The sequence below is a fragment of the Amblyomma americanum genome, chromosome 2 (assembly GCF_052857255.1).
Source record: "Amblyomma americanum isolate KBUSLIRL-KWMA chromosome 2, ASM5285725v1, whole genome shotgun sequence".
Classification (NCBI taxonomy): domain Eukaryota; kingdom Metazoa; phylum Arthropoda; class Arachnida; order Ixodida; family Ixodidae; genus Amblyomma; species Amblyomma americanum.
In genome coordinates this window covers 73,081,000-73,095,807 of record NC_135498.1, presented here as the reverse complement: position 1 = coordinate 73,095,807, position 14,808 = coordinate 73,081,000, and the positions used below count along the sequence as shown (strand labels likewise).

Here is a 14,808-nt window from a genome sequence, read left to right as displayed (position 1 = left end):
AACAAGCCAAGATAAACTACATGTGACTTTTGAGCGCACGGAGCTGTCCATATCCCAATGAAAAAAAGCAATATTTTTCTTAAATCTAATATAATTCCGTGAAGGAAAATGAAATTTAAGGTAATGAAAGCAATCTGGTTATATTTTAAAAATTCAAACCGAAAAGGGCAACAAATTTTATTTATTCTTAGTTTTTATGCTTTTTATTGTTATTTTTTATTCTGAGTATCTTCTCTTTTAGATTATTCTTAGCAGTTGAGCAGTGTATTGAGGAGCTGGGAAGATTTTTACTTGAGGCAGGTAGGACACAACTTTCTCCTAAAAATCAGGGAGCCAGAATGTATGGTATTTATCCGTAGGTTTATTTCCACATCTGCCTGTTCAGGAAGTACAGCATACGGAAATTTAACTTCTGTTGTTGAGACCTTGAGTTGACGATTTCTGCAATAGAACAAAAAACAATGTCAACAACTATCGTTCATTGAACCTTTTTGATTTTATCAATGTTTTGGTACGCAACCAAGCACTCTATTGAACATATTAAATTGGGTGCACGCTACAAATACCGCTGGTGACCGCAAAACCGTCTCTTATGTTTAGCTGATCACCAATGGAGTCACAAAATGGTACTTGAATACTCACACTTCTTCTTGCGGAGAAGGGTGGTGTAGTCGAAGGGAGAGCCAAGACCGTAGCCGTAGTTCAGACCGTAGCCAAGGAGACCATGACCAAAACCGTAGTGGCCGACGCCGTAGCCGAGGGTGCTGACGCCGTAGCCGTAGGCTGGGGCAGCGTGGGCAACAGTGGCCACAGCTGGGGCGTGGTGGACGGTGGTGGTGGCAACAGCTGGGGCGGCGACAGCGGTGGCAACTGGAGCAGCAGCGTAGGTGGCGACAGCTGGGGCAGCGTGGACAGTGGTCACGGCTGGAGCAGCGACAGCGGTTGCAACTGGAGCAGCAGCGTAGGTGGTGGCAACCCTGGTAACAGCTGGAGTGGCAGCAACAACTGGAGCAGCGGCATAGGTGGCGACTGCTGGGGCAGCGTGGACCGCGGTCACGGCTGGAGCAGCGGCATAGGTGGTGGCAACCCTGGTCACAGCTGGGGCGGCAGCAACAACTGGAGCAGCGGCGTAGGTGGCAACTGGAGCAGCGGCGTAGGTGGTGGCAACCCTGGTCACAGCTGGGGCGGCAGCAACAACTGGAGCAGCGGCGTAGGTGGCGACAGCTGGGGCGGCGTGCACAGCGGTGGCAACTGGAGCAGCGGCGTAGGTGGTGGCAACCCTGGTCACAGCTGGGGCGGCAGCAACAACTGGAGCAGCAGCGTAGGTGGCGACAGCTGGGGCGGCGTGCACAGCGGTGGCAACTGGAGTAGCGGCGTAGGTGGTGGCAAACCTGGTTACAGCTGGAGCAGCAGCAACAACTGGAGCAGCGGCGTAGGTGGCGACAGCTGGAGCAGCGTGGACAGCGGTAGCTACAGCTGGAGCAGCCTGGTAGGCAGCAAAGGCTGGAGTACCCACAGCGTAGCTAGCAGCTGGGGCGATTCCGTAACCGACGCCAGTTCCGACGAAGCCAGCGAAAGCGCTGGTGGCCAGAGCCAGGAGGATGCAAGCGCGGATCTGAAATACACACGTGAAATTAAAGTTTGGAACGTCTCGCGATTCGGCGAGTAGGTAGTTCATAAAGCGGGTTCACTGCGCGATATTAAGGAGAAAGGAACGGGATGGTAACGGCCCTAGAAACTAATGAATTAATTTAGAAACTTTGGTTTGTTTCTTCTTCTCTGTGATGAAATGTATCAAAAAGCAGACGTCCCCAACTAACCCTTTAGCACTTTTCACTTGTCATACTGCTCTATCTTCGCCTTAAATGAAGCATTAAATGAAATTAACCATACGAAGTCAATTCACAGCTTTTGTGCAAAGTTTAAAGCCCAATGAGTTTTGCTCTCCTGCCTAGTAATAGATCACTTGACTCATCTGAGAAGGTTGTAAGTTTCGGCGTGCAAGAACAGCTCTTATCAGCCACGAAAGATTTGGAACCCTGGCGACGAATAATATCCACTCCGAAGTTATCTGCATTAAACTTCTGAAGCTTGCTTGGTGTTGGTGGCATTAAACCCGTCGGGTTTTGACAAAGGGTGCACATACGGTAGTAGAACGCTACGATATTTTGGGAGGATGCAATATATATTGGGCACCCTATTTAATTGTGTTCCTGAGGAGGAGTTCTAAGCTGAGTGCTTGAACACAGTTTCTAATTTTTCAGTTTTCCCAACTAATGTGGTACCCTCTCAACGAGAATTTCTCCTAGTGCATTAATCGTTGTCAAGTAGAGGCCATCTTTAACTTTTGCTTTCCTCTTACCCTCAGTCAATTTTTCAAGAAAGTACACTGAGAGGATAAAGTTAGGTGTGTTGGCTTGGGTGAGTAAATGGAGCCTTATCAGCTAGTAAATGAGCGAGGATGTAATGAGATAGACGACACAAACTCTGGATTGTACCATGGGGTTTGTCTTCTCTATGTTTACTTCCTCGACTACTTATAACTCGCAAATGCTTCCACCACGCATTAGATGCTTCGTTTTTCCCTAAATCAGTCCCTAATGAAACGTTGGGAAGAGGGAGTAAGTATTCACAGTGAAGCATTGAAAAATCGACAATTGGGTCATATGATTCTGATTAGAAAACAGAATTGATGAAAGCGATAAATGAACCCTATCGAATAAATCCTTGTTACATGGCGTTAAAAAGTAAGAATCGAGAGCCGGCACTTATTTCTCCGGTAGCTTAAAGTGAGACTCCAAATACCCGCCGGAAGGTATAGAACTTAACACTATCCTAAATGTTTAGCGTTATTAGAGCCGGTTTAAAATACGTAACAGCCGTAATAGCTATATGAAAATTTTCTTTACCATTGTGCTTGTGATGGGCTGCTGCTGTTGAGCCAACTGCTGAATATCGTAAACTTGCGCAGGCCTTTTATACGAGCGTGCCAGGAAGTTGCTAGGCATGAACAACCAATGAGGAGGTGAACGAAAGAGGAGGAAAGATTGAAAAATTGCAGTGCTTTCATAGTATGAGGAAGCACAACACCCAGCTACCAGTGAGTTTATGCTATGAAGTCTAGAGCGCATTCCAGTGCTATCGCGTTTGCCGCTATAGACGGGGGGGGGGGGGCAAAGTGGAAAGAAGGAAATACCAGTTACGACAAGGAACGGTCTAGATATCGGCCTTCAGGCAGGTTGTTGTCAATTCAGACCGGTCGGCAGGAGAGAAAGAAGCATCCGTGTTGAATTTGAAAGAGAATGCATTATAATTAGTGGACGACGACAGCATCTCATGCATTAGATGAATTGAAATGAACCGAAAACAGAAAAATTGACCACGGAAGAGCTTAAACAACCTTAGTGCTTCAAATTAAGCCTAAAGACATGATATTACATTCAATTTAATTATTTATAGATACTCCTGTCACCATAGGGTGATTTTAGATGTGTGGTACAAGCATTATTATCAATACAATGGCACGTTCAGGCAGTGAACCTAGCACAGATAAATAAGGGACTCTGCTGATCCGAAAGACGTGGGCTCGATTCCGGCCGCGGCGGTCGCATATCCATGGAGACAAAGTGTTTCAGGCTGGTGTAGGGTGCGATGTCAGTGTACGTTAAATAATCCCAGGTGGTAAAAATTATCTGGACCCCACCACTACGGCATCCCTCATAGCCTGAGTCACTCTTGGACGTTATACCTTATAAACAACATATTAAATGTACAATAAATGCACCAGATACATATCGAATATAAGTTATAAAAAAGTGCCGAACTCATTAAAAAAATAAATGTCACACAAAGCTTTCCAAGAAAGGTGGAGAATATTTAGCATATTTAGCCAACAACACAATAAATAACGTTATTATAAACATGTTAAAGCCGTTAATATTCCTCCAGTGACGACATTGTTTTTGGCTAGCTGCAGTCGAATATTGTGCGCGGCAACAACGCATACTTGAAAAAGCCGTCACGCGAGAAAACGAGGCACAGTTAGATCATGCGTATCTGAGTAGTGTATGCAGACGAGATAGATATAATTTTTTTAAGTCAATATTTTAATGACCCTTAATTGATACCGAAAGTTCACTCCTGAAGGGTTCTTTTGCGCCAAGGAAGAAAGATTTGACCTCCTAAAAAGATCAGGTACTGCGGTTCTTGTAAATGTATTATAAATAAAACGTACAGGTACTTATTGTGCGTTTTCTTTGTTTCTGATGTTATTTTTGTATACGGATCCTAATTCACGACAGCGCAGTCTAAAATAGGCAACACTGCTGATTTGTAGGCCAAAAGACATAAAGAAGGAGCACAGAACTTTTGCCCATGCCTGTCTAAAAATATATCATAGTTATTTGCGACAGCCTAATTATATGGGTACAGGAGTTAAGATCATTCGAGATCCACAAATTTAATTCTCGCAGCTGTTTATTTCAGAAAAGAAACTATCGATAATGTTGTAGTCGAAATATACAGGCTATTCTCTGTTACTGTTATAAAACCGCCTTTTTCAACACTAACGACCATCTGCCATTCCCGACACCAAGCAACGTTTTGAAGTGCACTGTGGAACAATAGCTATTGCAATTTGTTGTTAACTTAGAGTGCAGAGCACGTTCATCAACAAAAAGTTCCAATTTATGTGGAATACCTTGAGCAATAGAGTTAATATATAGCGCAAACAAAAGCAGGCCTATAACCGATCCCTGGTGGACTAAAGAATCCATCATTACTGATGCGGAGAAAATGTCAATACATGAAACGAAATGTTTTCGTTGGGTTGGGAACGCTGTCATCTATCTCTTAACTGGTAATTTCTGAAAACCTCATGAAAGTTTAATTACATTTCTTGAGGAATTTCGACAAAATCGTTCGCGAGGTATACAAATAGAGAGACAATCTGTATACTATTATTAACTGATGTTGCAAAGTGAGGGGTTGTTTCGATCAGCCGAGTACCTGTCGAGAATCCTTTTCTAAAACCGTGTCGGTACTTGGTTAGAAATCTATGCATGTCAAGCAATTATAGCTTTTTATTATTTATGATGTGTTGTAGTGATTTGCGATTTTCTGTTAATAATAATACGCGGCGGTAGCTCTTGATGCGTTCTCTCTTGCCATTTTCGTGTAATGGTTTGAACCGTTCCGAGTAATTCGGTAGTTCTTCGTCACGTAATGATTTTGTATATAACACGAACAAGTACTTGGAAACCCTTTCGCGATATTTTTTGAAGAAGCGAATTTGGGATGTTGTCGAGTCCTAGGTGTTTCTATAGGTCCACTTTGTACACCACGTTTAAAATACCATGTTCTGAAATTGTGAGGAGAAATTGTGACCTATATGGCAAAGAGACTTCCAAAGAAGGTACTATACCGTCGTCAGTAAAAATATTTTTTAACTATTAATGAAACGTATTGGACAACAATTTGAAATCAGTTACTTGCTTCCTGTTAAATTTGAAGGTATAGCGTGCATTGCAAGGATTTAATAGAAATTGCTGTCCAAATTTTTCACCTGGTGTCATAACAAAATTTCTCAAGAAGCGTTTCCCTAGAAACGTTTTTTTTTAATGGGGAATTAATTCTTTGTAATAGGGGACAAATATGAAATTAAAGCTCCAGAATATGAAGCGTTAGATGAAGGCCATTTCCTTTCCCCAAAAACCAATTATTATTATTATTATTGGATGAAGGCCATCTTTTTAAGCCATTTTGACCGGTTCCGTAATTTTCTTGCCTCTGAAAATCCAAGGTTCTTACTTTTTCTTTTTATACCAATCAGTAGCTGTAAACGCATTATAATGTTTCACAATTTGCTTAAACCGATGCCAAGGTACGTATTTTTTCTCAGCACTGTTAGGAAAGCAATAAAAATTAAAAGGAAGGGCACCTGTTATTGACACGTCATCTGCTTTAGAAATTTAGGAAACGCAGAGCATTTGCAGATTTCATTTGTGGAGCCACTAGATACAATGAGCAATACAACACGGTGACCGGAAATTCCAGAGACTGCTTAGCAGTGTGCTTAAGTGACCATGTTTGCGTTGAAAAAAGGACCTAGAAACAAATTTGAGCAACCCTGAACCGTTGTATGCTCTTCAACTACTTGTGAAAGGTCCAAACAAAAACGATATCCACGAGTATGTCAGCTGGAGCATCACTGCGCTTATCACGTGACACAGTGCATCAGTTCATTTTAGGAAAATTAAAGCCCCCTGCCGAAACAATCTTATCACCACACTTGACATATCTGCTCACGTATTTCCGTAATTCATCTACAAAGCTTGTGGCAGACATGGGAGACCTGTGCATCGCTCCCAGTATGTAACTTTCATTAACATAATAAGCCTTGCAAAATATGCATTCTTTATTAGATAGTTGAGGCATTTTTAGCATATCTAGACCTGCCTAAAGAACAAAAGACTCGTCTCCACTTATTGTTTCGTGATCTTTTCTAAACAGACTACACCCAGGTGGTGCAAATTCACGGTCATAAATTTCATAGGTTAACCACGTTTGCGTGAGAACATGTCTTCATTATTCAGGAATAAAATACCTCGACCTCGGTAGCCTTGTTTATTATACTCCTACAGCTAACACTAAATGTCTTGTGGAAGTGAAGGTTTGTACTGCTTTGTCAGTTTCTTTTTTTATTGAGACGATGACGACAACCGTTTCCGGTTGTTCTAAGCCAGAGGTAGTTCAAAACGTGGTGGTTACAAAGAGATATAAATAACACGAAAGATAAATAACGCAATAAAAGACATACATGAGGGAAGCCAACAGTGAGCGAAACCAAGAAGCTTAGGGGCCGTATTTTTTTAAAAACTTGTGGTGTTCATCAATGGGTACTTAATGGAGTGATTATGTTAAGGATCGTGATCAGAATGCGAAAGACAAAACAACCACATGCCGCCGGCGGGATCCGAACCAACGACATCCGAATTTCGCGTCTGGCGCTTTGCTAGCTGAGCGACGGTGGTCAATGTTCTGCGTTCGGTGGTATTTACGTGCATTGTAACCGAACCCTGACAGTGTTCACCAGCGCCACCCACGTCCATAGCGGCGGACGCAGGACGTCTTGTTTTGTCCCGAGTGCCATGTAGGAAGCGTGATTGAACGGTGAGTGCTGAAGCCGTGCGAGCACCCTGTTATGATACCTACGGTTAACACTGCAAGGATCGAAACCCTCGTTAGCGATTCAGCAGACAAGGGAATGGAAATGAGGGGCTCGTTCATTTAGTTTCATTCATTTCAATTTTTATTCAATCACAACCAAAATCAACACAAGCAACATTGCTACAAGCATCGGGATCCCTAGCTCGCAGGCTAGTTGGGATCCATGCATAAATTGTTCGGAAACTAAATCAGCAGACAGCACAGACATGGGACACACTTTTAAAGAAGCAAAAAAAGTAACGACCTGCTGAAATAGTACGAATTTAGTCATGCAGAGAAGTTAGTATTTTGCTTTGTTTCTATTGGGATTTCATTCCAGATTATAGTCCCTACAAACCGAAGACTTCTTGCGCCATACACATTTTTTGCTGATTGGAGTGAGAGAAATATATCGCAACGCTTCGTGATCTATACTGTGAGGAGACAAAATGAGATGAGGCTAGAGGATAGTTGCCGGTGGTCGAGCGGTGCACCATTATCGCTGGTTCCTGTTGAATTATTAGATGAAGGGGAAGTATTTCTGAACATTTGAAGAGAAGCGACATATAAGCATGATAACTAGCAGATGATATGAACCTAATTGCTCTTTTTTGAATTTTGAACACTGGTTCTAATTATGTCGAATTGGTATGGCCCGAATATTCAACACAATATGAGAGGTGACTGGGAAGTAAAGTCAAGTATATTGTTTTTGAACTGACTGATTCAAAAAACAGTTGACATTTTAACAGTGTGAGACAGACATGGAATAACTTCTTGCATAGAGATTAGACGTGTGGTTGCCAGTGAAACTGCACATCCAGTATAAGTCCCAAGCATGTGGTTTGAGCAAATTGTTTAATAACAGAGCCTTGAATGTATGCATCCTGGTGTTTAGTTGGCGGTAGCCTGCGTGGGGAGCTGAATAAAACGTACTTTGTTTTAGCATACTTAAGCGCTAGCTTACCACTAGCAAACCAATTAGAGACAGATTTAAGTTCAAAGTGTGCACTTCTAACCACATCTTCATATGAACCGCTGGCAAAAAATGAAGGCAATGTCGTCAGCATGCAAGAATGCTGTAAATTTTAGTAATGCATTCGGGACGCAATTTATGTATATATAGAACAAGATAGGCCCGAGAACTGGTCCCTGCGGCATGCCGGCGCCGACAACTCTTAAGTGAGTGCGAAAAAATTCGATGGTTATACCGCGAAAGCCATAGCACTCTCATTTGTCTAGCAAGTTGTAGTGGTTCACCGAGTAAAAAGCCCTTTTAATGTGTAATAACACGCTCAATACAAATTTGTTACCAATTAATAGCGGATTCAAGAGGTTGGGAATTGAGAAGACCGCTGTGCTAGTTGATCGAGTGCTGCTAAAGCCATGCTGACAGGTGGAGAGTATAGCTTCGCGTTCCAAGAAAGCAATGATCCGCGCCGCTAAAAGTTTTTCGAATAGAGTACTAATACTATTGAGGAAAGGAACGGGGCAATAATTTTCAAGAGCATTATGATCCCCATTTTTAAACACCGGGAGAACATTAGCTACCTTTAGAGAGTCTGCAAATATAGCTTTATGAAAGGCGTGATTGAAAATTTTTCAAGTGGAACGCCTAAGATAATAATGCATTCTTTTAGTCCAAAGGGTAGATTTCGTCTATTCCAGCAGAATGCTTCGCTTGCATGGCGTTAACAACTGTGACGATTTAGGCAGCGGTTATATCAGTATATCCGAACGATGTTAAACTGCAAGAATCGGTAACAGAGCTGTCAACCAAAGGACATGCGTTCGCAGTACGAGAGCCTATTTCATATAAATAAATATTAAATGAAGCAACTAATGAATTCTTCCTTATTCCTAAAACTTCAAAATCAGGCATTACGAAACCAACAGGTCTAGGTTTAATAACTGGGTGAATTATTCGCCCTGTCAGCTTTGAATCAGTGGAACTTTTCGCTATTAATTTGGAGTAGTATTCTTTTTTACGCTTTCTTGTGGCAGCAGTCACTTCATTTCGCGCAGCGATGTATATCATTGTATCTTTGGTTTTGTTCTGTTTAAGCTTAGTATGGCAGAAATCTTTCTTTTTTTAGAGATATTATTGTTTTGGTCATCCGCTGAGAGATTAGAGTTCTATAGTTCTTGTCGGAATGTGCTTCTGTTAGCAGAAAAACAGCATTATTTATAGTGCTGCTAAGCGCATCATATTGAAAATTTACTTCTTCAAGGCATGATGTTTCTAGATCCACCTCCTACAGACGCTGCTTTAGAAAATAAAAGTAAACACGATTGTAAACACGCCTCAGGGTATCCTTAACAACACCATTGGACGGAAAAAGGAAGCTAATGGGAAAAGGACCAGTTACGGGATAGTCATAAGTACTACACGAGATCAAGTCCGTGCCGAAATTACAAAGTATATGGTCAATTATTGATGATGAGGGCAGGATTACTCTTGTCGGTAATTTGACATTATGGTAAGCGTAGGCTTCCGAAACATAAAGCATTGATGCGTGTTTTCTTTCATTGCATCGATATTAAAGTCTCTATCAATAATTGTTTCCATGCGAAAGCAAGATGGAGACGTAAGCAAGCGCTCTAAATGTGGGAGGAATGTATGAATGTTCCTGGTGGGACGCGATATATTACCGTTAATAGCATATCTGAAAACCTTGTAACTATTATGTCGAATTCACTTTTAAAGGTATAAGGCAATTCGGGTACTACGAGACAAGCTGAAGACGTTTTATGATATACATGACGGTAGCTAAATGTCACCGAAGCCAAGGAGCATAGGTGATGTAGTTTTTCTCATTAATTGGCGGTGTTCATCAATGCAATCTTAATAGGGTAACTATTTTAAAGATAGTTTATTATAAAACAGAAAAAAACTAAGAGGTACCACCAAATAAAAGATGTTAATATTTGCATTTTGAATATTTATGCTGCATTAGATTATCTTTTAGATTTAATACAGCGTTAGTGCTCCAGGTGACGCTCATCTGCAATACATTTGCAAGATGAGCAAACTAGCAGCAAACCTGGGCTAACTAGCAAGCATTTGCTAACTAGCAGTCAGTAAAGAGTTGGTTGGTTTATGGGGGTTTAACGTCTCAAACCGACTCCGGCTATGAAAGACGCCGCAGTGAAGGGCTCAGAAATTTCAACCACCTGGTGTTCTTTAACGTCCACTGACATCGCACAGTACACGGGCCTCTAGAACTTCGCCTCCATCGAAATTCGACCACCGCGGCCGGAATCGAAACCGCGTCTTTCGGGCCAGCAGCCGAGCGCCATAACCACTGAGCCACAGTGGCGTCCTAGTCGGTAGTAAGTATTTTTGCTTCTTCTAGCCGACGCCGATTATGCAGGTTCAATCCAATGTACCTTCGTGTACAAGGACTTTTTGTCTGTTATGGCTTTTTTTGACACTACTAATTTTGTTTTTCGAACTGAGAACTGGAGAAATTGGCTTGGGATTTGATATTTGTCTGGCTACACGGGGCGCCACAGGTGGCATTCGTATTCGAGATTGTCTAGCGGAAACTCAGAGAATGTTTTGTATATAGGCAGTGACATAAATATGTGTTCACCATGCCCATTTCTTCTTGGTTTTCTGTAGGGTTTTATTAACTCACGCTTTCTACTTGGCCCGCTCTGCTCTTGTCATATTTCTCAGCATTGCACCTAGCATTTTCTTTTCCAAAACTTGATGCGTGGTCCACAGTCTTAGTTCAACCGTTCTGATAAGCCTCCACGTAACTGGCCCAGACATGCATGCAAGTTGGTTCGTCAAAATGTTGGTATCAACAACGCGAATACTATTCCCAATTGCTATTTGTCGGTTTCTTTATCCATTCACCAATTGAACAGGTGTCTTTTTACTGTTATTTTCTGAATTTGCCCGTAAATGTTTTTTTTTTCAATGTTCAGCCTTCAAGGTGCTTCAATCATCACTTCTTGCATACAAATATACACTTGGCGATGTATAGCCGACACCTAGCCTTCCACACGTGCAATATTCATGAGCAAAAATCCGGTCTTTACTGCTTGAAACCCACAAACTGGAAGCTTCGTCACCGCATTTCGATTCCCATCGTGCACTACATGTATCTCAGTTCCCTGATTGCGGTGGTCTCAATAAGCTACACCGTGCAATATTTATGGATTATTTTTTTCTCTTTCCAGAGCTTGGGTCTTATTTTTATTCATGCTACTTACTTTCGGCTCGCACTGATAGATGACAATGAACCGCAAGCATAAGCCTATTATCTCAATCGTTCCTCGCCGTAACTGGTATTTCTTTCCTTGAGCTACGTGCTCCATCATGCAGCCCGAGCAGTAGCTTTTTTTTCGAGTTTTTGGAAGCGAATTAGGACTTTTACATATAGATGCATCCGCCTTAGCGCAAGCCAATTAGAGCTGTGCTTTTAGGCAGCATATCACGTTTCTCCTCAATATTCTTCGCTTGCGGAGTTATGTGATTCCCTCAGGTGATGCTTGGAGTTTGGTATAAAAGAAACCTCACTGATATTGAGAGCCAGCAGTCGGCTCGTCAGCGTCAGCACACCAACACTCACCATGGTAAGGAATGGAAGCAACGGGCGCGCTACAAATTCAGAAAGAGGAAAAATTATTGATGTTCTTCGTGGTACAATTAGTTTGTTTTGATATTATTTGGTAGAGGAATCAATACAATTTGTCATAATAATCATACCATAAGTGCTGAAAGTCTCCGCCGCATCAGAGCCTGGTGTCAAGACCAAAAACCGTTACCACGATAATAACGGTATTTAAAATTACATTGAACATCCAGTGCTGTCACAAGCTAGAACACTATCAAATGCTCGAAAATCATATACGAGCATTTAAAGAGAGCTTTTCAGTGAACTGTTACCAAATTTTGTCTAGCTTCCCAGCTCTTGCATAAGAAAAAGTGTATCTGTAAGTAAAAGGCCCTTTTCCAAAACTCACTGCATTCGTGCCAAATTGTTTTTATATTTGAATAATATTCGCGGAATTGAAAAGCTTACCGGGTTACATACATTACTGCCGAATTCAAATCTCGAAGTTAACTAGCCAAAAGCGCCATTCTACACATTCATGCCCTTTATTTGCTCGCCTTTATAGGGCAATGCGGTCAAGACGATCTGTAATACTTAGTTTCTTCACAGTCATGATCGTTCTAGGACACAAGGTTTTCTTTTTAGATGTCCAGTTGGGCAGTCCAAACGACACGAAGTCGAAAATTTTAATACGTTCCCTACATATAGAGCTTTATGGGTCAAAGTGCCAGACAGGCCAGCTAAGCAGCGAAACCAGCCTCCAAAAGACTTTTGACCAGACCCCTACATACAAGTTTCAGACACTCCTGTTATGTGTACCGCATGCAGTCGCCATTGATTTTAGTTTTTAGCACCACCGCAACCATAATCTTCTTACTTTTCAGATCCGTGCCTGTATTGTCCTGGCTCTTGCCACCAGCGCCTTTGCCGGTTTCGTCGGCACTGGCCTGGGTTACGGGTTCGCCCCAGCTGCTAGCTACGCTGTGGCCGCTCCAGCTCTCGCCAGCTACGCCGCCGCTCCAGTGGCCACCGCCGTGGCTGCTCCAGCTGTTACCACTGTCCATGCTGCCCCCGCTGTCGCTACCTACGCCGCTGCTCCAGCCGTGACCAAGGTTGCTACCACTTACGCTGCTGCTCCGGCCGTCACTGCTGTCCACGCTGCTCCAGCTGTCGCTACTTACGCTGCCGCTCCAGCTGTCGCTACCTACGCTGCTGCTCCAGTTGTTGCTGCCGCTCCAGCTGTTACCAGGGTCGCCACCACTTACGCCGCTGCTCCAGCCGTGACCACTGTTCACGCTGCCCCAGCTGTCGCAACCTACGCTGCTGCTCCAGTTGCCACCGCTTTCGCCGCCCCAGCTATCGCCACCTATGCTGCTGCCCCAGTTGCCACCGCTGTCGCCGCCCCAGCTGTTGCCACCACCACCGTCCACCACGCCCCAGCTGTGGCCACCTACGCTGCTGCTCCAGCTGTGACCGCTGTCCACGCTGCCCCAGCTGTCGCCACCTATGCTGCTGCTCCAGTTGCCACCGCTGTCGCCGCCCCAGCTGTTGCCACCACCACCGTCCACCACGCCCCAGCTGTGGCTACTGTTGCCCATGCTGCCCCTGCCTACGGATACGGCGTCAGCACCCTCGGCTACGGTGTCGGCCACTACGGTTTCGGTCACGGTCTCCTTGGCTACGGCCTGAACTACGGCTACGGCCTTGGCTCTCCCTTCGACTACACCACCCTTCTCCGCAAGAAGAAGTGTGAGTAGATCTGCTGCTTTTAATGTCCAGTTCTTTTCCTTTCAGTTTTCCTAAGTATACTTACTTAGAATTCGCGGAAATATTTTATGGCGAGTGTGTCAGGGAGGGCTGCTATAGCGCACACACGTTGCTTCGTAAAATGATTCTCAGCGTCCCTTGTGGGCACACTGCTCAACCACGCGACCAGCCACAGGAACACGCCTCGCACTAATTTTGCCACCTAGGGGTGGGGCACGCTCAGCCTCTGCTGCCTTCAACTCGAAGCTGTTTGGCCGAGACTACGTTATCACTTCGGGGACGCAAGCCGGCCCTCGTACATCGTGCAACTTCTGTTGTCACCGGATGGGTAGAACTGTTGTAAGGCGCTGCCAACAGCTCCTAAACGCTTCTCGGGCGCTTTGTGCGTCGCCCAGGGGTTTTATATCATTATATGAAAAGCCCTCGCGGCTGTGTTTCCTTTGGTAGACTGAGAACTGGTGATGGGAATTTTAAAAAAAAAACGACACTTATACTCCCTTTCGCTCCGTTTCGGAGACATGCAGCCCAGCGTAAGCTTAGCAAATCCTCTGAGTTTAATGATCTTTTATTCTTTTTTACAGAAATTTTCAACTGAAGGATTCAAGAATTCATAAATCTGTGCAGGCGTTGCCTGTGAAATAAAACAATGCGGAAATAAACAGAAGTTTACAAGCTCATTTGTTTGTCCTCAGGGTTCCTGGCTGCTCTAAACTGATAGTCGCTTTTTATTCTTGTTCAACAAAAACTCCTCGGCAGAAGTAACCAAAATTCAGCGGCTGTGAAAATAAACTTACTGGATTTCTCCAAAATTAAAAGTGAATTCTACCTCTGAAAAATTGGCTGCATTTCTATTGCACCGAACTTCTCATAGATTAAAGAGTTTGGAATATATATATATATATATATATATATATATATATATATATATATATATATATATATATATATATATATATATATATATATATATATATATATATATATATATATATATATATATATATATATATATATATACTGCGAAACTGCGAAACATATACAAGATGAGAAATATATATATATATATATATATATATATATATATATATATATATATATATATATTTTCTCATCTTGTATATGTTTCGCAGTAACTTGGTCATAGAAGATGCAATTAAATTAGTGATAAGCCTTGGTAATCAACTGCAACTTAATCGACAGCACTTGCAAAACAATTATTTGCGATAATATCTGGTTCCGTGAATTTTTGCCAGTTTTGCGTGGCGAT

The 14,808-nt window shown here is 42.9% G+C and overlaps 2 protein-coding genes across 2 annotated transcripts; one reads left to right on the top strand and one right to left on the bottom strand.

Annotated features, from left to right (window-relative positions):
* Window positions 1-239: 239 nt before the first annotated feature.
* Window positions 240-2,948, bottom strand: LOC144121386 (uncharacterized). The gene is made up of 3 exons (XM_077654582.1): window positions 2,910-2,948; window positions 643-1,615; window positions 240-441 (listed from the first exon to the last, which is right to left on the bottom strand). Coding segments are annotated over exons 1-3 (978 nt in total). The 5' UTR covers window positions 2,913-2,948; the 3' UTR covers window positions 240-439.
* Window positions 2,949-11,765: 8,817 nt separating this feature from the next.
* LOC144121391 (uncharacterized) lies at window positions 11,766-14,218 on the top strand. The gene is made up of 3 exons (XM_077654587.1): window positions 11,766-11,793; window positions 12,659-13,523; window positions 14,123-14,218. Coding segments are annotated over exons 1-3 (870 nt in total). The 5' UTR covers window positions 11,766-11,790; the 3' UTR covers window positions 14,125-14,218.
* Window positions 14,219-14,808: the final 590 nt, after the last annotated feature.